At 50.3% G+C, this 20,666-nt stretch overlaps 3 protein-coding genes and 1 long non-coding RNA gene across 9 annotated transcripts; 2 read left to right on the forward strand and 2 right to left on the reverse strand.

Moving 5' to 3' along the window:
* Positions 1 to 15: 15 nt before the first annotated feature.
* On the reverse strand, positions 16 to 6,130 carry LAMTOR1 (late endosomal/lysosomal adaptor, MAPK and MTOR activator 1). The gene is made up of 5 exons (XM_025928249.2): positions 5,947 to 6,130; positions 2,048 to 2,193; positions 1,481 to 1,558; positions 997 to 1,123; positions 16 to 646 (listed from the first exon to the last, which is right to left on the reverse strand). The coding sequence occupies exons 1-5, from the start codon at positions 5,986 to 5,988 to the stop codon at positions 554 to 556; spliced, it is 486 nt and encodes a 161-aa protein (XP_025784034.1). The 5' UTR covers positions 5,989 to 6,130; the 3' UTR covers positions 16 to 553.
* A 99-nt stretch (positions 6,131 to 6,229) lies between these two features.
* On the forward strand, positions 6,230 to 11,386 carry LOC112865212 (transmembrane O-methyltransferase). 3 transcript variants are annotated; one of them, XM_086678202.1, is made up of 5 exons: positions 6,230 to 6,359; positions 7,504 to 7,630; positions 8,391 to 8,665; positions 9,758 to 9,954; positions 10,409 to 11,386. In XM_086678202.1, exons 3-5 carry the CDS (start codon positions 8,407 to 8,409, stop codon positions 10,727 to 10,729), a joined length of 777 nt encoding a protein of 258 aa, XP_086534328.1. In that variant the 5' UTR covers positions 6,230 to 6,359; positions 7,504 to 7,630; positions 8,391 to 8,406; the 3' UTR covers positions 10,730 to 11,386. The 3 variants fall into 3 exon arrangements, with proteins under 3 accessions (XP_086534328.1, XP_086534326.1, XP_025784032.1); XM_086678200.1 differs by having other exon boundaries at positions 7,504 to 8,665; XM_025928247.2 differs by having other exon boundaries at positions 6,233 to 8,665.
* ANAPC15 (anaphase promoting complex subunit 15) lies at positions 11,382 to 14,540 on the reverse strand. Of its 4 annotated transcripts, none has more exons than XM_025928250.2 (5): positions 14,417 to 14,540; positions 12,898 to 13,027; positions 12,325 to 12,384; positions 11,863 to 12,000; positions 11,382 to 11,711 (listed from the first exon to the last, which is right to left on the reverse strand). In XM_025928250.2, exons 1-5 carry the CDS (start codon positions 14,506 to 14,508, stop codon positions 11,664 to 11,666), a joined length of 468 nt encoding a protein of 155 aa, XP_025784035.1. In that variant the 5' UTR covers positions 14,509 to 14,540; the 3' UTR covers positions 11,382 to 11,663. The 4 variants fall into 4 exon arrangements, with proteins under 4 accessions (XP_025784035.1, XP_086534336.1, XP_086534337.1 ...); XM_086678210.1 differs by lacking the exon at positions 14,417 to 14,540 and adding an exon at positions 13,879 to 14,080 and having other exon boundaries at positions 12,898 to 13,022; XM_086678211.1 differs by lacking the exon at positions 14,417 to 14,540 and adding an exon at positions 13,879 to 14,017.
* On the forward strand, positions 14,481 to 15,815 carry LOC147576737 (uncharacterized). The gene is made up of 2 exons (XR_015241062.1): positions 14,481 to 14,588; positions 15,451 to 15,815. It is a non-coding gene; the product is annotated as an uncharacterized LOC147576737 (long non-coding RNA).
* The last annotated feature ends 4,851 nt before the right edge of the window (positions 15,816 to 20,666 follow it).

A 20,666-nucleotide genomic window follows, 5' to 3' on the forward strand; every position in this document is an offset into this window, starting at 1 on the left:
GGGCTGCAGCCAGCACACAGATGAATACACTTCCTTTATCGAGGGTGACAAACCAAAACAAAACCCCAAACATGTAAAAACCCAGGGTGCTAGATATACAAACTCAATTCATTCAGATTCAAGCTCGTCCAGACCCTGGTCACAAACCCTACTGAGGTGCATGTGAGCACCAAGTCAGGGAGAGGGGGGCAGGAGTGAGGCCAAGAGAAAGGATGGGAAGGGGGCCCCCACAGGCCCCCTAAGGATCACTCTCTCACAGTGGTACCTCCACCTTCCCAGTGACAGTGAAGACCTACTACGCCCTAATCTTTTGACCCCCACCCCATCCCTGGCCAGGGCTTTGAACGCCAGTCCCAAATGGTTCTACCCTCCCTTGCTCCATCCTCACTTGCTCAGGCTTCCAGCCTTCCAGCTTCTTCTCCTCCTCCACACTCTTCTCTGTGATTAGTAGCAGGTTAGGGTACTGTATGAGCTGCAGTGAGGCTGGGGGCCAGGAGAGGCAGGGTGGAGACGGGTGAAGAGAGGAGAAGAGCTGTCCCAAGGATCCCTCTCTTCATGGGATCCCAAACTGTACAACCAGCTCCTCTTTTGCATCCACTCGGATCTGAGAAAGTGCACTGTAGGCATAAGCAGCTATCCTGGAGACCTGAGACAGAGGGACCAGGGAGGAGAGGAACAGAGAGAGGCAGTGAGAAGGGAGATCCAAAAAGCCAGGGAGGTGGATTGGGTGGCGAGAGAGGAGGGGATGATGGGGGATAGGAAGCCAAAGAGCAAAGGCAGGGATGGGAAAGATGGAAAAGAACAAAGGGGAGAAAGAGAACAAAGGTGGAGAGGAGAAGACACAAAGTAAGAGAGGTGAGAGTGAGCAAGGTACTTGAGCTACCAGGCTCTCTAACTCCACTTCCCTACTGCCTCTGAGATGGAGAGGGCGAACCCTCTGCCACAGCCTGGGCAGTGCAGGAAGGATGAGCAGGGGCGGGCCAAGGGGTGGCTCACCTGCTGTAAGTCGGAGAAGGGGATGGGCTCGCTGGCCAGCACTTGGTGGGGCTGGCTGGTGAGAGATGGCAGCGGTGGCAGCTTCTTCCAGTGGGTCAGGCTGCTGCTCAGCACAGCCAAGCGGGTGCTGGCCAAGAGGGAGGATGGGGTGGGCAGTCAGGCCAGTCTGCTCTGCCCAGTCCAGCCCGGCTCGGGGAAGTCTCACTCCCTCAGGCCAGAGAAGCAGGGTGACGGTGGCCTCTGCTCACCACAAACTCACTCCAGGCCCACCTCCCTTGGCCTCCGCACCCTTGAAGGCCATGGGGCAAACAGGGCCGACATGCACATCTGCTGAGGTACCAGAGAGATTTGTTGTCAGTCTCCTGGGCCACACCCAAACAAGGAGCCTGGACTGGGGCTCAGACTCCAAAGCTGGATAAGGGATCGAGGGGCAGGGAGGGACCCAAGTAGCCTGAGGGAGGGATGCAAGCTGGCCAGGTCTCACCTGTACTGCCTTGCCCGGTCCATGTACTCATGCTGCTCCATGCCCTGGGAGTCCGCAGCAGACACGTCAATGATGTTGCTTTGGGGAGAGGAGGCAGAGGGAACATGACAGGTGCTTTAAGAGGGATACACAGGACTCACTGCCAAGTCCCAATTCCAGAGCTATCTGACACCATGTCCCTGCCTCCCCACTGGAGCAAACCCAGGCCTAGAAGCACCTCTCACCACTGACCTTGTCCCATCCCCCATGTCCCGGGCCCAGTCCCCCTATCCCAGCTTTTTTTTTTTTTTTTTTAATTTTTTTAACGTTTATTTATTTTTGAGACACAGAGAGACAGAGCATGAACAGGGGAGGGGCAGAGAGAGAGGGAGACACAGAATCTGAAACAGGCTCCAGGCTCTGAGCTGTCAGCACAGAGCCTGACGCGGGGCTCGAACTCACGGACCGCGAGATCGTGACCTGGCTGAAGTCGGACGCTTAACCGACTGCGCCACCCAGGCGCCCCATATCCCAGCTTTTAACATGGATGGAGAAAGCTCTGCCCAGGCTTGGTCCTGCAGTGCTCACCTGGCTGTCTTAGCAAGAATGGAGGAGAGCAGGGCCTGCTCATCTGTGCGAGTGGAAGGCAGGCTGTGGTAGTTGGGCTCAGCTCCATTGAGGGCTTTGGTAGGGGGGCTGCTAGGGTCCAGCAGCAGTTTCCGCTCCTCTCGGTCCTGGGAAAGGCCATGGAGGAGAAGTCAGCCCCAGAGCCTTTAGTTAGATTTATTTATTTACTTACTTACTTACTTATTTGAGAGAGAGCACACATGCTAGCAAGGAAGAGGGGCAGAAAGAAAGAGAGACAGAGGATCTTAAGCAGGCTCAACACTCAGCACGGAGCCCAATTTGGGGCTGGAGCTGATGTGGGGCTGGATTTCACAACCCTAGGATCATGACTGGAACCAAAATCAAGAGTCAGACACTCAACCGACAGAGCCACCCAGGCACCCCAAACCTGGAGCCTTTAGTCCAACCTGCCTTTCTTGGGCTCTCCTTTCAGCCCAGCTATGACTTTTAAGCACCAAAAAATATCCCAAGTGCTGAAGTGTATGGAATGCCAGATAAGGCTCAGTCCTGCCTGCCCTTCGGAGCTCAGCTGAGTTGTGGGTCTAGGATGAATTAAAGTAAATCCAAGCAGCCCTAGAGACCCTGAAAAGATGGACAGAGACACAAAGCATGTACTCAATAACCACTCTGGAGCTTCAGCAAACAGTCTAGCACCTGATGAGAAAGAATACTAGAAGCTGGAAGCCAGAGGAGTAAGGTCTAGAAACTGATGGGAGTCAGGAGCCCAAGAATGGCCCTCCTGATCCCCCAGACCAGGCCCTTCCCAGAAAGGCTGTCTGCTCCTAGGATGGAGGCCCCGTGAGGCCAGACAATTATATTCCTCATGTAATCTCAGGGCAAGAGTCCCAGCCTCTGGGTCACACAGTCCAAGTGTGCCCCCTTCCTAGAGGACAGGTCCCTTCTACTCTCAGGTGTTCACTCTTCTCTAATGCTTTCTTTGTATATGACTCCCAGAACCAAACTTGGTGCACCTGGTGAAACCTGACCCGAACAGTGCAGCTGTTCCCTCCCTTGCCAAGTCACCACACTTCTATTCTTGTGGTTTGTTAATTTTCAGTAGTCCTGTTACTGCTAGCTTAAGCCAATAATCACAACCCCCAGAACTAACATGGGGCCAAACCAAGTCTCCCTGGTCCTATTCCAGCCCTATTCTAATCTACTGCAGTCTCTCTGAATATGACCCTGCCTTGAGCCTATCAGCTGCAAATCCCTGCTGGCTTTATGTCAGCCACAAATTGGATAAGCAGGCCTGCTGGGTATCTATCCAAGCCATAAAGAGCAAGGGTGCCCAGGACAAAGCCAAAGACAAGGGGGCCCATCCTGCCTAATGCTGACTCACCAACCCTTAGTACCAGACCACCAGTGCTCCACTCCAGGCAGATCTCAGTTCGTACCATAGACCTTCCCACTGTGGGCTCCCAGTTCCCCTGCCCCCAACTCCACAACTCTCCTTACAGAGGGCCACTTCCTCCTGCTCGCCTGCCCCACCCTAGGCAGGCCAAGCCCTTTCACAATACTCTTCCTTCTCAAGTCTAGGTTGCCAAGCGTCTTCAGTTCCCAACAGCATGAGACAAAAGCTGTGGGACTCTGTCCTATCACCTCCCAACTCCTAGACATACCTTCCTCCTCCTCAAAACACAGACTAAGTATTCAAGGGCTAGAAGGACAAAATGGTTGCTAAAGATCAAACTATCTCAAAGGAAAGCTGGCTCCATAATGAACCCTGAATTTGCTTCCTGTGTGCTGTCCTTCTCCCAGCCCTACTTCAGACAGATCTTCCTATAGGACAGGGCAGTCTCCCCTGTCCCCCATGTCTAAGCGGATTCTTCAAGAACAACGATGTTTTCCTGAGACCTAGACTCCCAGAAGAGGCCAGGCTACCCCCAATCAGAGTGAACAAATAACATCACCCCACCCCCAAGGGCAAGTGAAGCATGGAGGAAGTGTTTCACACCAAGGTTTGTCCCTGAGTCAGTGTCAATCCAGGAGTCAGGCTTTCACTGTCTACTCCAGCACAGACACATATACATGGTCTGTCCATGAGTAGTCACCTGGTGTATGGGCATAGCTGAAAAGAATATCTTGGCCCAATGGATAAAGCACATGGCTTGGTATCAAGATACGTTGACTACAGCATTACTCAGCTTTGTATCTTTGGCTAAATATCTTAGCCTCTCTGAACTTTTCCCTTACCTTTAAGTACATAACCTACACCTATACGACAAACGTTTGGCAAACGTCAAATGAGAGAACTATAAAAAGTCTTTGAAAATGTGTCATTTATTTCTTTTTATTGTAACAAAGGAGCAGAGATTAAAGTGGGGGAGGGGCCTGCCCAAGAGCTGAGAAAGGGATTTTGGGATAGCGAATGGCTTGTAGACCTTTGCCACATGAAGGCTCAAATCACCCAGCACTGACTGAGCACCTCTCTGGGGGTTAGAAACAGAAGTGAGAGCCTGTCAAGAAGATGAAAGTTCAGGAGATCAACAAACCCAGCTCTCCCAGCTAGAAGCTGGTATCCTTTCTGAGAAGGCCCTAACCCTTCTTAACTCATTCCCTGCAAGAGTTCGTGTTATCCTTTAGGAGACAATTTTCCACTAGGCCACAGTTTTCCCAGTAGGCAAGAATACTGTCTCCTCTAAGAGGCTGGTGTGAAGTGAGGGATAGCGGACATGATGTATGCCTAAGGTGTAAGGCACAGGAAATAGGAATATGTGTTCATTGGGGGTTTGGAGAATTAATGAGGCCCAGGAGACACCCATGCCTCTCAAACAAAGGGCATTTTCCTAACCTTAAGTTCTTAACCCAAAATAGTTTCATGTGAGTCACTGGGGAAAGACCGACTTCCCAAATACCAATAATATAATCCACTTCTGTGACCATCTCTCCACCAGACTGTGAACTACTTGCTGAAATCCTTCTGTCTTCTGTGTGTCTAGAATGTGTTGAAACCCAACACATGTTGGACCCAAGCTTAGAGGCAAGAGCTTGAGACTTCATCCTTGGGAAGGTCTCCCCACTCCTAAAAGGAGATCAGGCAGGCAGGTCAGAGATTAAGATGTAGGGAGAAGTGAGAATGCACCAAGGGGAAGAGGAAGAACTTAAAACTGCACAATCTTCCCAGCCTAATCCTTTCTGCAAAGGGATCAAGTCTACAGTCAAATTCCCAGGGCAAGCACCCCTCTAGCTAAAGGAACCCGCAGGCCCCAGGCAAAAACTGCACCGAGGCAGGTCAAACTGAGCTCTCATCCCACCTCTCTAATCCAATACAGCCAAAGTGAAACCCGTTTTGTTGCTTCCCCAAAACGTCTTGATGTCATGGTCTCTATTAAATTCTTTACTGGTCAACTCAAATGCCACCTACTTCCAGAGGCCTTCTCTGACCCCAAACCGCAGTGACCTTCCTTCTCCAACTCGAGGGACTGAGAAGATACATAGATTCCTGATTCATGTTAGGAAAAGCTAACTCTGAGCCTCAGCTTACCCATCTCTAGAATGGATTCACAAAGCCCGCTCATACAAGCACAGAAAAAGCACAGGAAGCTTGGGAGACAGTGTTTCCCAAGGACCGAGGCTGAGGATTCTGAAGGCTATAAAGGTTTAAAGATAGGATAACATGAAAGGGGTGGGAACGAGCTGGACAGGGGGCTGCCTGCACACCCCAAAGCGGAGACTGTGTAGAGAAAGCTGGGGCTTTAACAGGGGTAGGAGCCCGGCCGAGCGTCCCCTCCGTAATCTGTCCCCTCCCGGCCTCCGTACTAAGTGAGGCCCACAGACCCGTTCTTCTGCAGGCTTTTTTCTGGGCCCCACGCCCTAGCCTCTCAACCCTCATTCCCGAGCCTCGCCCGCCGCGGCCGCACCTGGTCCGAGTCCTCGTTCTCGCTGCTGTAGCAGCACCCCATGGCCGGGGTCGGGCCGGGCGCTCAGGCCGCGCCGAGGAGGGACGGCGTCCGTCGGGAGCCCTTCCGGTCACATGACCCGTGGCTGCATCCAGCGAGCAGCCACCCGCCGCCCTGCCTATCCCTTCCCAGAGCCCCGCAGCTACCGCCGCAATCCTGGCTTCCGGCCCCGCCTCCACCGCATGATCATCGCCAACCAATGGGAGGGCTCACCTCGCTTGACAAGACACGAGGCACGTGACGCGATGAAAGGGAGGGGCAGGTCACATGACTTCAGCGTCTTCTCAGTCTTGGAGCTGGAGTCTTCCGCCGACTTAAAGAGGCCCTCCTGATGTGTACTGTGTGGTCGCGTGGCTGCCAGGCTACCTTTCAGGGTCAGTGAGCGAACTTATACCAAATGCTCCCGTAAATGCCATGCGAAGGGAGAGTGGGACTCAGGCCCTCCGCTCCTCGAGCACACAGTCTCCGTGTACAAACACTGGACCCAGATGCCCAGCACCAAGTTGGAAGACACATAAAGACTGTAGCCCCCAACGGAGTTCTCAACCTGTACTGGGGATGGGAGACTTACTGGAAGAAGAGCTCTTATTCCTTCACAAGCCAAAGAGGAGCAGAGATCAATCCTGGAAGAGAGGCCACCTGGCAGTCTTTGCCCTCAGGCATTTCTCTGCAATCTTGGCTTGCCTTTTTACATCAACTCTAGTAATCCTAATTCACAAAGCTGACTATCAGTGCTTTTCTTAGAACCATCCCATATCTTCCCTTGGACCCTGAACACTGGTCATTCAACAAGTCTGTTATTCAACATCTTGCAGCGCCTGATACCTGCCTCCCTTTTCAGCACTGGGGTCGTGGGGGTTAATGGTAATGGTGGTGGTGGTGCAGGGGTTGTAAATATTTATTTGCAGTTTCCTGATTGACCTCCTGGACCTTCCACATGTTGGCACACCGCCTCCCCACGAGGTCTGCCTTCAGGCCTGAATACAAACAATATCCTCCTGATTGCCATTTCTGACCCCATTCTTTGGGCATCCCCAACTCCCTGTGCTTAATCCCTATTCCACGTAGCTCCATTCATTTATCAAATCAAGTAATTACTGTCTGTGATGTGCCACACACTGCTCTGTCTAGATACACAGAAGTTCACAGAACAGCCTAAAGTCCCCATATCCGTGAAGAATTGCATTATGCTTTATTCTGTTTCTGCATCAGTCTCTTCCGCTAAATTTGGAGTTCCTGGAGGAATGAGACAAGATCTGACTCCTGTGACCCACACCCTGGCAATTGCTTAAACAAAACTTGAATTTTGAATTGAGTAAATTACAGCCTCCCATTTCCTTGGCTCACACCATGCCCCCATATCCTGATACAAGGAGTTGGAGGAGAGGTCACCAAACCCAGTAGCTGTCATCACCCCTCAAATCAAGACCCTGGGGTTCTGTAAATTTAGGGCTCATGAAGGGTAGGAGTCAGCCCCACCTTGTTCCTGCAGCTAGTAACTTGAACCACATGTCTCAGGTAACAGCAGCAGCTTCTGCATCAATAATTGAGAGCAAGTCCAGCCGGCCTCAGAGTTCTCTGGCCCTGAGGCCTCCCCCTCCTGTTCTAGGCTCTGATCTTCCCCAAGCAGAAGTCTCCAGCACAGGTAAGCAGGGCTCTTGAGTGTGGGTCCCCAAGCACACGAGTTCAAACTCACTATCACTCACCTACTCACATCCATTTATACACTCTTACCTTCAATTTTAGTCCCCACCACCACCAGGAGCTCACGAGGGTCAGATCTGGAGGAAGGGGTGGATGGATGGTTCAAGGTATGGGAGAGGAGAAGGCACTTACCCCCCCATTAGGGATAGGGCTTGGGAGAAGAGGCTCGAGTAGGGGGGAAGCATGTGCTGTGTGTGTACATGCTTTTACAAGGAATTCTGAGAGAGAACAGAAAAGGTGAATGCAGGGGAGGGGAGACAACTGGAGAAGAAATATAGAATCAAGGACTCCTCCCACCCACAGGGAAGAGCAGATGGAGGGGTGGGAAGAAATCTCATCAGGAGATGCAGGCGGTTGGGGGGGGGTGGGTAGGATATTTCCGAGGACTGTGGAAAGTGGTTCTGAAGGGGTGACGACAGAGATGAGGCGAAATGGGTGGGAGAAGTAAGGTGAAGACAGAATCAGGGGGCAGAGGTGGGAAGAGGTGGTTTGAGGTTGGGTGTAGAACGTAGACTAGCATGAATTCCTTGAAAGTACATGAGCTTGGAATTGGACCAATTCAGATTCAAATCCTGGTTCTGTTGTGTGACTCTGCACAAAAGACTTAGCCTTTCTGAGCCATGGTTTGTAAAATATAGGGATAATACAAATGACAAGCAATGGTGGGTGTGGGTTTCCCTGTCTGCCTTCCTTCACCCCAGAGCCCGGGTAGGGACTATGTCCCCCGCCATCGCACTGGCCTTCCTGCCACTGGTGGTGACATTGCTGGTGCGGTACCGTCACTACTTCCGACTGCTGGTGCGTATGGTCTTGCTGCGGAGCCTCCGAGACTGCCTGTCAGGGCTGCAGATTGAGGAACGGGCCTTCAGCTATGTGCTCACTCATGCCCTGCCTGGAGACCCCAGTCATATCCTCACCACCCTGGACCATTGGAGCAGCCACTGCGAGTACCTGGGCCACATGGGGCCTGTCAAAGGTCAGTGTTCCCTAGCATTCTGCTCCAGGAAATACCCCCAAGATGGTAAGGAAGGTCTGAGATCTGCCAGTGCCTACTGGGCGCATTGGGCAGGTTCTTCATCCTGAGTCTCTTTTTTCTCCTCTGCAAATGAGGGAGCTGGGCAAAGTTATTCATTCATATAGCAAACACTTACTGCCATCCCATTTGTACTAGGCATGTACTAGGTGCTAGGTTGGAAAAGGAGGTAGAGGCCACACAGATGAATCAGCCATAAATGCTAGCCTCAGAGGGGGCATAATACAAAGGGGATAACATCTCAGCACATAATCCATAACTTTGTAATTATCTGTGCTGATTCATTCTCCCCTCACTGTGGAGGCTCCCACATCCCATTCAGGATAGCTACCTGGCTTTGTCTCAGTCCCAGCTCCTGGCACAAGTGCTTTTAGAGTCTGAAGAAATTTTTCCAATTCCCAGGTTAGAAAGATACCCAGTGAACAAAACAAAGAGGAATGAAACTGGAAGTTCTAGCCAAGGTCTCTCAGGAGCCTGGTGCCTGTTTCTGCCTTAGCCTTCCTGGAGGAAGCAACACTTAAATGGAGCCTATAAGGATTGTTTTCAATTTGGCCAAGCAGATAAGGACAGGGGTAGGAAGGGGCAAAGCCAGTCACATATACTAATGCACCATGAAGGAATGAGCCAGTGATGACTTGGTTGACTCTGGGCACAGTTGTTTGGGAGGACTGTGGTACAGTCTACAGATGGGAAGAGCTGGAAAGGTTGGATAGGATCAGGTCCAAGAAGGTCCTGAATGTCAGGCTGAGGATCCCAAGTTCAATCCCAAAGGCCTTTAGGATCATAGGAACCAAGGAGCAACAGGGTCACATTTGTTTGTTGGAAAGATAGCTAGTGGCTGGTACGAAGATGAGACTGAAGGACGAAAGCCTGGAGGGTCAGAGGACGAGCGAGGCAGCGGGAGCTGTAGTCCAAGGAGGAGACCCCAGCTGGTTGAGGGCTACAGTGAGACAGGTGGACATTTGAGATCCCTTTCTATCAGGGGCCCTGAATCCATCTCCCATGTCTGCTGCAATAAGCCATCTTCCCCCCCAGGTCAGATCCTGATGCGGCTGGTGGAGGAGAAGGCTCCTGCTTGCGTGCTGGAGCTGGGCACCCACTGTGGGTACTCCACATTGCTTATTGCCCGTGCCCTGCCCCCTGGGGGCCGCCTTCTCACTGTGGAGTGGAACCCACGCACCGCAGCAGTGGCTGAAAAACTCATCCGCCTGGCTGGCTTCGACGAGCGCACGGTCAGCCCCTGCCTCCCTGACCCTAGTATCTTCCCTTCCACCCCCAGCCTTGCCCTAGCCAGGCCTCCCCAGTAAGGGAATCCCACCTAGGAGAAGGCAGCACAGTAGGAGACTGTGACCCTGGGTGATGTGTGAACTCCTGTCTGTTCCAAGTCACTTGCTCATATTTGCTGCTGGATGACAAAGGAGGAGTTAAAAGGAAGGTCTTTGGAGACCAGCAAATATGGGTCCAAACCTTAAGTCTACCTCTTGTGAGCTGTTATGACCTTGGGCAAAGGACTTATCCTCTGAATCTCAGCTTCCTCACTGGCAGAATGGAAATCACAATACTGATCCTGACTTCTTGGGTTCTGAGGACAGAGGAAATGACATAAAGTAAGCCAGATCCGGGTGAAGTCTGGTATGGGAGAACAGACCCTCCCACCCTCACCTTCAACTCCTCCCATCCCCACAGGTGGAGCTCATCGTGAGTAGCTCAGAGGAGGTGATCCCACACCTACAAACCCAGTACCAGCTGAGTCAGGTAGACTTGGTGCTCCTGGCACACCGGCCCCGACGTTACCTGCGAGACCTGCAGCTTTTGGAGGCCCATGCCCTGCTGCCAGCTGGTGCCACTGTACTGGCTGACCACGCGCTGTTCCCTGGTGCACCCCGCTTCCTGCAGTATGCCAAGAGCTGTGGCCGCTACCGCTGCCGCCTCCACCACACTGGCCTCCCAGACTTCCCTGCCATCAAGGACGGCATAGCCCAGCTCACCTATGTAGGGCCTGGCTGAGGTCCAGGCCCAGGGGCACTTACTGCTGCCTCTCCACCCCCACCGAAGCAAGGACCTCAGAACATCCATTCTTCTCCCTACTTGTGGCCTGACACATGCTGGACTCAGGGCTGGGGAGGCTGTCCTCCAGTCTCTACCCCACTCCAGTTCTACACTGACCTGAGACATCAAGTTCTATCAGGATGCTTGGTTCCATTGCCCCCCTCCTTCCAGAGAGCCATGGATTGACAGGCAAGAGACCTGGGCTCCCAACCCAACTCTATCACTGATTTTCTGGGTGACTCCAAGGGAGTCCCTGTGCTGCCTGAAGATTTAATCTCTCTTAACACCAAGGAAGCTAGCTGGAAAATCTGCAGGGGCCTCCTAGCTCTAGGCCTCAGAAGCCTTCCCTCCTCAGCCCATGCAATTCCAGTTAGGATCAGAGGAAACAGTAAACATTGAGTTAGAGGCTCTGAAGGAATGGGTACAAGCTGAGCCAGAGAAAATGGTAATGGAGCCTGGGCCCAGGGCCAGGGCCACCTCTAGCCCTGGACAACATGATCCAGTAGGCTTGCCTGAAATCCCTTGTATGCCCTCTCCCTGAAGCTCAAGAGAAGATGCTGGATTCCTCTGGTCCCGACCAACAATTAGGGAATAGACACGGGGAAAAAAATAAAATCATTCCTGTGTCTTTATTAAAGGGAGTTAGAAAGAGACTATACCTGGCAACCAAGGGGTGAGGTAATGGGCACAAAGGTGGGGTGGGCTCAGGCCCTGGAGACTCAAGGGCAAAGTGATGGCCTAGGAGGAGCCAAGGAGACCAGTTCTTGGCAGCAGCTGAAGAGATACCCAAGGGTGAGCTTTCAGGCACTGGGGCAATCAGCTGGTTCTGCAGGGGGTGCAGGGTAAGTTGGGCTGGCCTGGAATTTGCCTGAGGCCACCCTGCCTTGTCTACCTAGATCATCCACTGGTCCTGATCCTGTTCGTTGCCTTCCATGTCCACCTGGAGAGAAGGCTAGGTGTGGGTGGGGAGGGGCCTCAGCCACCCAGCCGGCCGTAGTCCCAGATCCTGCCCCTGGTTGGATCCAGAGTCTCTGAATCCTTGGCCACCAGTTAGGTCACAGGCAGGGGCCCACCCCCACACCCCTGCCTACCTCATTGACCTCTCCGTCATCAGGTGACTCATTGTAATCATTCATCTCATCCATGTCCTGCATGTCCTCATCATCCTCTGAGTCCTCTTCACTATCCTCGTCGTCATCTTCATCCTCCTCTTCCTCGTCATCATAGTGCTGGCGAGGCAGGGGAGAGCCTATAGGCTCTATAGGCTTGCCTGGACCACTTCAAGGGCTGGTCCACTTGGAGCCTTTCTCAGGGGCAGTGAGTGACCCTCCATTCCCCAGACTTGCCCCCCGCCTTGAGTCTAGCAGACTGGAGCATGTTTTGCAGGACCTTGGTGCTAGGTCCAATGGCCACCCACTCTAGATCCCCTTTATGGCCTCTGCCTAGAGCTGAGGGACCACAATTGCTCTGGAGTCAGAGGTAGGACTTCAGAATTAGAGCAAAGCTTTAGTCCACCTGAGCCCCACAAAGCCCTACCTATTGGAACCACTCACCTCCGAGGCCGGCTTGCCAATGGGTACCAGATTGTTGTCTTTCTCTGCGATGCTCTGGAGCTGTGGCCAAAGGGGGAGAGGAGGGTCAGGGCCCAAGCAGGGCATGTCAGGGGCATGGGACTGGCCCACTCTGCCCCTAAGAAGATACCCCTGCCCCCAAGTATGGAGAAGCTTCCTCTCAGTTTCTAGAAAGAGTCAATCCCTTTGTTTCTTATCATCTGCTACTTACTTATAAACTGGATCCAACTAAATTCTCTGGGCCATGGTTGCCCTATGAGATTACAGTGAGGGTAAAGTGAGAGACTGATAGAGAATATGGCATCTGCTACATCCTCAATACAGTCAAAATTACTATTTCCTATGAGTTAGAGAAAAGAGCCTGGGCTCCAACCTGGCCCAGAAATCCCATGGTCCCACCATAAATCAGTAGCATAAAGACTGGACCCTAGGCCTCCTACCTCCCAGTTTGATTGTTCCCAGCTCAGGGCAAAAAGCTCCTCCAGGATCATGGTCTGTGAAAGGCAGGGGAGGTCCCTGACTAAGGCTCCACCACTGTGCTAGGTCCTTACTCACCCAGGCCTGATGCTGTTGCTCTTGCTGCTGCAGCTCCGTCTCCTCCACACAGGGTCGATCCAGATTAAACCACAGTGTCTCAGTCACACGGGGGAAGAGTGAGGGAAACAAGGTGGACATGGCTCCTAGACTGAGGTAAAGGGCCAGGTGAATACAGATCAGAAGTATTTGATTTCAGTTATTTGGTTAGTCTGATTTGGGGATGGGGTGGAGTAGAAGGTAGGGGGAAATAGCTCTTCCTTGTGGGAATCAAACAGACCTGGATTTGAGTCCTGGCTCCACCACTTACTAGCTGTTTGACCTCGGCCAAGTCACTTAACCTCTCTGAACCTCAGTTTCCTCATCTGTAAAATGGGGGATAACAGTTATACCCACCCTCATAATTATTCTGATAATTTACTTTGTGGAGAAGTAAAGCTGTTTGCAAGGTATTCAAGGAGTGGAAAATGGAAGCCAACATGTAGAGCTATGAATCCAGAATGCAGACTGGCGTTACAAAATTAAACAAAATTAGAGGTAGTAGGGCTCCACTGACACTATCTTTACCTCCTCCAAACATGAAGACCTACTTTTTGCCCTTTTATGAGAATCCATTCCATTCTTACTCCACGTCAGAAATTTAGGGCACTAACCACCTCTCTCATGAACCACAACCAAACTGGGGTGGGGATGGGCTACCACGTGCAATATGGTTCAGAAAGGCATTCTAAAGGCATGAGTAAATGCGTAAATTAGTAAATGTTAGGCTGAATGAACTAACATGAGAGAATACGTAAATTCAGCACAGATTAAGTAGCTGAGGGAGCGGACCAGAAAGGTCCCAGAGAATCTGAATTAAAACCTTTCAGTTCACAGGAAAATCGAGGCCCTGGGACAAGCAACACTGTCTCTAGGTCACACAGTGAGGTGGGGCATAGAATTCCTACGGGGAAGAAATCGAGGCCAGGCACTAGAAGAGATGAGCAGGAGAAAAGGACCTACGTCTAGTTCTACTTTTGCCCTGATTCATTTGACTGATCCTGTGCCAGCCGCTGTCCTTTAGTAAACCTCAGCTTCCCCGCCCGTGTCACTGACACAACACCCATCCTCAACGGCCAGTAAGTACGAGGCGAGAGACCGAGGCTCCGAAAGCCTACCCCTCGCGGCAAAGCCACCGCCCATCCTTCGCTTATTATGAAAATGACGGCGGGGTGGCCCAACAAGAAGAATGCAGGGGCGGGATTCGAACAGGCATTTGCCCTTTATAGGGTTGCTAATCGCAAAAGCAGCGGGGCCTGAATAGGGCCAATTAACTGGAAGAACTGCTGGGTGACAGAAAGTGACACCAATGAGTGACGGATCTTGTGCGACGGGGTGGAGCTTAGCCTCGAGGAAGCGGCCAATGAGCTGGAGCTCTTTACTGTTAAGAGTGTGGGCACGGAACTCCTGAAGAGCCGGGTCAGGGCGACGGGGTTTCTCCGAGGGAGGAAGAAGAGAAGGGGCAGAGAGACAGCAGCCTCAGCCTGGCTTCCGTACTTACCGCGCCGGGAGGCGGCAGCCGGCAGCGACCCGGAAGCACTTCTCTCTGCCTGAGCGGAAGGGCCCACCAGAACCGGGGAAGCACCAACGCATGCGCCTTCGCTCTCCTTTTGTTTCTCGTTCCCGCCCTCCACACCGGATGTGACGCTCTACACCTTAGTCACGTCGTTAAGGTTGGAAATTTGCCTACTCTTTGGCCCCTCCTCGAGCGTCCGCCGAGGGGCCTCTCCAGTCTGGCCCCGCCCCTCCGTGTTTAGCCTGGCTGTGCTTGCGAAAGCTTACTGAAAACTACCAGCAATCTGTTTTAGTACTAGGACTGTTCGTTCTGTGGCGTCCTAGGAAAATTTGTCCACTTTTACCCCAGAATTGCTGAGTGACATTACACCTCATCTGCCTTCCCATTCTCACCCTAAGTTTCTTGTTGGGGCTCATGCTTTATTTATGTACGACTTCAACAGAAATAGTTGAGTCCTGGGGCACCTGGGTGGCTCAGTTGGTTGAGCATCCAACTTTGGCTCGGGTCATGATCTCACTTGGAGGGTTGGAGCTGCGGGACCGGCTCTGCTGGCAGTGCGGAGCCTGCTTAGGAGTCCCTCTCTTTCCCTCTTTCTCTGCCCCTCCCCCACTCGTGGGGGGGGGTGTGGGCGTGAGTGTGTGGGCGTGTATGTGTTTGCGTGCACTCTCTCTCTCAAAATACATAAACTTAAAAAAATAGTTGAGTCCATACTATATTCCAGACTCTGCTAGAAGCTGGGGAAAATCTAGGAACATGGTCCCTGCCCCCAGTAGACCTCACACTCCAGTGGAGAAGCCAGACTCTGCAGACCCGCAGGGGACTCACAGGTTTCTTAAGATCGCCCGTCCAGTTCCAGTTCTGCATTTGAAATCATGTATGGGTTTGAATGGGTTTGAGTGACTAGTCAGCTTCAGGCACTGCTTTTGGGGAATTCAGCTGCCCTCTCCAGGCCTGGGCTAAATACATTAGTGGTCAGCCTCGTCATCTCTCCCACTCCTTCCCTGATGCTTCTGTTCCAGTAACCTCTGACTCAGCCTCCGCTTCAGAGATCATGCCTTCTGACAACGGCAGTCCTTCAAACCCAACCCCCATTAAGCTCCATCACCCACCAGCCTCTTCTAGAGCTAGCATTCATCCACAGTTATACTCCTGACCACACCAGATGTGTGAAGTTTAACAAGTCGTTTTCCCCACCTGGATTTAGTTTTGTCTTCAACCAGCTTCGGAAACTATGCAGCCTTCCTCCTATCCTGGACTGATGTGAGGATTTGACGAGACTACATGTTTAAGTCGTAGTGTACTGTGTACGTTAACATGATTATGTTTCCAAGCAGCTCTAGTTGTTACAAAGTTTTCATTAAAGAGTAAATTTTGCCTCTTGGAACTGTCCACCTTTTTCATCCATTCACTCAAATACCTACTGAGTGCCTTACTGTATTCCTGTCACTAGTCTAAATAGTGGGTATATAATAGTGAACAAAACAGACCCCCCCCCACATCTCTTCATGCAGCTTCCATTCTAATGGGAGAGATAAACAACAAAGAAGTTAAATAAAATATATAGTTTTAAGATAGCAGTAAATGCCTAGGAGAAAAATCAGAGAAGCGGGGAGGGAAGTTTTTTTAATTTTAGGTAGGGAGGCCAAGGAAGACCTTATTAGGAAGATGACTTTTGAATAAAGGTCTGAAGAAAAAGAAGGGGGAGGGCATTGATATGATGTTTAGGAAAGAACATTTCAGAGAGACCAAGTACAAAGGGTGGAGAATTGCTGGAGCATAGTGTACTATGGTGAGAGCAGGAGATGAGGCCAGAGAAGTAGCAGGAGCCAGATAGTACAGCCTTGCAAGTCACAGTAACGATTTTAGCTTTTACTCCATCTTGAGAATCCTGTGAAGGGTTTTGAGCAGAAGATCCACATGATCTGATTTACATTTTAACAGAGTTACTCTGGCTGTTCTATGAAGAATAGATTTAGGAGGGAGAGTGGTAGATGCAGGGAGACCAATTGGGAGCCAATTATAATAATCCAGAGGTGGGGGATGAGAAGTGGTTGAAATATGAATATATTTAGAGGGTAGGGACAAGAGAGCTTGCTGAGAGATCAGATGTAGAATATCAGAGGCAGAAAGGAGCCAAGATGTTTGGACTAAACAACTGGAAGACCAGTGTTGCCATTTCTTGAGATGCGAAAGACAAAGGAGGTGCTGTTTTGGGGAGGCAACTATCTGGAGTTCATTTTTGGGTGTGTGGAGTTTGAAATGCCCATTAGTGTACAGATGGTGAGAGGGCAGGAGGAGGAAGGGACAGGAGGTCTGAGGGTCAGGGGAGACATCTAGACTGGATATATCAATTTGGGAGTTAACAGCACACAGATGGCATTTAAAGCCATGAGACTAAATAAGATCATCAAAGGAGTGACTGTAGATGGAAAATACTTTCCTTCAACATTCAGGATTTGAGGAAACTAGGAGAAGCCACAAACCAGACTGAGAAAGAGGGCCAAAATAAGAGGAAGAAGAAGAAGAAGAAGAAGAAGAAGAAGAAGAAAGGCAGGCAAGCTGGGAGATATCCTGTAAGTCAAGTAAAGAAGGGGTATCAGGAAGGAGGTCATGCTCCACCTTTAGAAATAAGCCCATCAACCCAACCAAAGGAGGGATGCAGAGACTCAGAGCACAGTGAAACGAGGTGTTTTTTTTTTTTTTAATATATGAAATTTATTGTCAAATTGGTTTCCATACAACACCCAGTGCTCATCCCAAAAGGTGCCCTCCTCAATACCCATCACCCACCCTCCCCTCCCTCCCACCCCCCATCAACCCTCAGTTTGTTCTCAGTTTTTAACAGTCTCTTATGCTTTGGCTCTCTCCCACTCTAACCTCTTTTTTTTTTTTTCCTTCCCCTCCCCCATGGGTTTCTGTTAAGTTTCCCAGGATCCACATAAGAGTGAAACCATATGGTATCTGTCTTTCTCTGTATGGTTTATTTCACTTAGCATCACACTCTCCAGTTCCATCCACATTGCTACAAAAGGCCATATTTCATTCTTTCTCATTGCCACGTAGTATTCCATTGTGTATATAAACCACAATTTCTTTATCCATTCATCAGTTGATGGACATTTAGGCTCTTTCCACAATTTGGCTATTGTTGAGAGTGCTGCTATAAACATTGGGGTACAAGTGCCCCTATGCATCAGTACTCCTGTATCCCTTGGGTAAATTCCTAGCAGTGCTATTGCTGGGTCATAGGGTAGGTCTATTTTTAATTTTCTGAGGAACCTCCACACTGCTTTCCAGAGTGGCTGCACCAATTTGCATTCCCACCAACAGTGCAAGAGGGTTCCCGGTGAAATGAGGTTTTAATCAATGTTCTTGCAAGTGGGTGTCTGACAAACAGGCACGCTCTGGGCATTTACCGCAGACAATTTGTTTCCTAGCACACAAGTCCCTCCCCTGGTTCCTCACTGGCTAAGTACTACAGAGGTTATAGTCTTACCCGGGCATTACCTATGCCCATGTAAGGCAAAAGGTAATCTGGAACAAATGTACATTCCCTAAGGTGATGCAGAGACTTTCAGTCTCTCCTCCCTTTGTTCTTTGGCGCATGCTCATTGCAAAGCCCAGGAAAATAAGCCTGCAAAACAGAGAGGGGAAGAAGAATGAGGAAATGAAGTATCTAAGGCTTTGGGACTCCATTGTGTGTGTTTGGGGTGAGGCGGGGGCAGGAGGCAGTTTGTACATATTTCCAATAGGTTGTAAACCTATTGCTAGACAGCACGGCTTTTGTTTGGTATTTCTGAAAATAATAATCATCTCCCTTCTCACATCTACTACAACCTAGTTCTGTACAAATTGTGTTTCTAGTTGTTTCCCAAGCAGACCAGGAACTCTTGAGGGCACAGACTTAAGTGGTTTCTATGTCCCCAGGACAAAGCCTGATGTCTCCCATCTCCTCGATCCTTTCTCTGCTTTTCCTGCGGCCTATGTCCCCATGAGTCTCTCCTCCTACTTCTTTTCCTTACAGGATCCCTACTGCCAGCACCTTTTGCCTCTCATGCTTCCTGACAGCTCTGGCCTAGTGGAAATTCCCCTGTAAGCTAGAGTTTCTTACCAAGGTCTTTAGCCAGGTTCAACAAGCCATGGTGACTGGTTAGTTCCAGGTAGAGGAAGAGGGAGTGGGAGAAATGGAAAATTTGTGTGATTCCCTATTTTTGGCTTGGGTAACTCAGTCAATGATGGTGACATTTGTTTTACATTCATTATCCATCATTTAACCTTGCCAGGTGCTTAACTTGCTTTCATTTCGGGGCGCCTGGGTGGCGCAGTCGGTTAAGCGTCCGACTTCAGCCAGGTCACGATCTCGCGGTCCGGGAGTTCGAGCCCCGCGTCAGGCTCTGGGCTGATGGCTCAGAGCCTGGAGCCTGTTTCCGATTCTGTGTCTCCCTCTCTCTCTGCCCCTCCCCCATTCATTCTCTGTCTCTCTCTGTCCCAAAAATAAATAAACGTTGAAAAAAAAATTTTTTTAACTTGCTTTCATTTCAAAGATAATAAAACTAAGACTCTGAGAGGTTAAGAAATTTGCTTCATATTCCTTCCTCTGTTCCACTGTTTGGTCAACATTTATTGAGTACCATGCAAAAGCCAGACACCATGCTAGGCCCTATGGATAGAGCAATGAAGCAGAAATAATCCCTCTCGTAGAGAAAAATATAGTGCAGTGAGGACTAAGTCAACTATAGACAATTATAGGAGAGCATAGTAAATGTTAAAATCAATGTATGCAGGAGTGTTATGAGAGTACAGAGAAAGGAAGGATGAATGGGTTCTGGAGAAACTGAGTTTAGACTTTTGTTCCAGGGAAGGAAACATTTGAAAGGGCCTTGAGGGATGAATAGGAGTTTACCTGGTAGACAAGTGAGAGAAGGAGCTGTACAAAGAGGCATTATTACCTTTAAGGGTATGGAGTTGAAAAGAGATGATGATGTGTTTAAAGAACAGTGAAAATCCTTTTGGGCAGAACCAGGTATCTGAGGATAGAGAAAGAGAGATGAGAAAGAATGTTAGGGGAACTCAGATGGGAAAGGCTTTGGTGGCCCTGAGATTGAGTGGACAGAATGGGAGCCAGGAATCCTGGGCCTTACCTTGACCCTATTGTGACTTGCTGGGGACCCAGGCAGATTCCACTTCATGTCCCAGCTTCTGTTTTCTCTAACATAATATCCCAAACATGTCTCCAGATCTATGTGAGTCCCTAGAAGATACTTCCTGGCCCTGGCCCTTCTGTCCTGAGATACTACTTGCTCCTTCATTGTGTTTTATTCAAGCCAGCCCTGGGCTGAAAGTAGGAGGTAGGATAGGGATTTCTCAAGAGTCAGAAATAAGTCCAAAGCCCATAGGCTAGAGTGGAAAATCCATGGCTCTGTGCAGAGAATTCTCCAGGATCCAGGAAGGGCAAGAGCTGAGTGATGTGAATACAATATCTCCCTCCTATTTGTTCCTGAAATGTTTAGAGTGCATTTTTGCTTCAGGGCCTTTGGGCTTACTGTTCCCTCTGTCTGGAACACATCTTCTTGCAATGTAACCTCTGACAGTTGGTTTCTTTTGTTTTTTGTAATGCAAGTGCCTGACTTAAGCTTTGGTCCAACTGACAGCCATTTCTAATAAACAGGCCACCTCTCCTCCACCAAGGCTCCTTTGTTTTAGGGATTTTGCTGACTTTGATAACTGACCACTTTGGGCCACTTGTTTGTTCTCTTCCCCCACTTTAAATTCTCACTCTTAAGTTTTAAATTCCCCAAAAAGACTGGGCCCTCAGGGGCAATTAAGTGGCTCAGTAAGTTAAGCATCTGACTTCAGCTCAGGTCATGATCTCGCGGTTCATGAGTGCAAGCCCCGAGTCGGGCTCTGTGCTGACAGCTCAGAGCCTGGAACCTGCTTCAGATTCTGTGTCTCCTTTTCTTTCTACCCCTTCCCCACTCGGGCTCTGTCTCTCTCCCTCAAAAAAACCCAAAAAACAAAAAAACTGAGCCCTCAAAACCCAAGGCCCCAACCATCGACCCCAATAAAAGCAAAACCCCAGAACCCCAGGCCCATATGCTCTTTCTATGGTGACCTTGCTGTATGGCCACAAGTATGCTGTGTAATTTCCAGGTTCTGTAAGTAATAAACCTTTCCTCCAAAGTTTCCTGATGATTACTGCTCAAGGGCATCTTAAAAAAGAATCACAAGGGCCAGT

Source organism: Puma concolor, chromosome D1, assembly GCF_028749965.1.
Source record: "Puma concolor isolate L17-30 chromosome D1, mPumCon1.1.hap2, whole genome shotgun sequence".
Taxonomy (NCBI): domain Eukaryota; kingdom Metazoa; phylum Chordata; class Mammalia; order Carnivora; family Felidae; genus Puma; species Puma concolor.

Excerpts from the sequence above, each read along its gene's own strand:
- LAMTOR1 (XM_025928249.2), bottom strand. The coding sequence starts at position 5,988 with ATGGGGTGCTGCTACAGCAGCGAGAACGAGGACTCGGACCAG. Across the intron at positions 1,559-2,047 it reads ATTCTTGCTAAGACAGCCAG|CAACATCATTGACGTGTCTG; the intron begins GTGAGCACTGCA and ends CTCTCCCCAAAG. Across the intron at positions 1,124-1,480 it reads GACCGGGCAAGGCAGTACAG|CACCCGCTTGGCTGTGCTGA; the intron begins GTGAGACCTGGC and ends CCTCTTGGCCAG.
- LOC112865212 (XM_086678200.1), top strand. The coding sequence starts at position 8,227 with ATGAGCTTGGAATTGGACCAATTCAGATTCAAATCCTGGTTCTGTTGT. Across the intron at positions 8,666-9,757 it reads CCACATGGGGCCTGTCAAAG|GTCAGATCCTGATGCGGCTG; the intron begins GTCAGTGTTCCC and ends CTTCCCCCCCAG. Across the intron at positions 9,955-10,408 it reads CTGGCTTCGACGAGCGCACG|GTGGAGCTCATCGTGAGTAG; the intron begins GTCAGCCCCTGC and ends CCATCCCCACAG.
- ANAPC15 (XM_025928250.2), bottom strand. The coding sequence starts at position 14,508 with ATGCGTTGGTGCTTCCCCGGTTCTGGTGGGCCCTTCCGCTCAGGCAGA. Across the intron at positions 13,028-14,416 it reads GGCTGCCGCCTCCCGGCGCG|TCTAGGAGCCATGTCCACCT; the intron begins GTAAGTACGGAA and ends CCTTTACCTCAG. Across the intron at positions 12,001-12,324 it reads TTGGCAAGCCGGCCTCGGAG|CACTATGATGACGAGGAAGA; the intron begins GTGAGTGGTTCC and ends CTGCCTCGCCAG.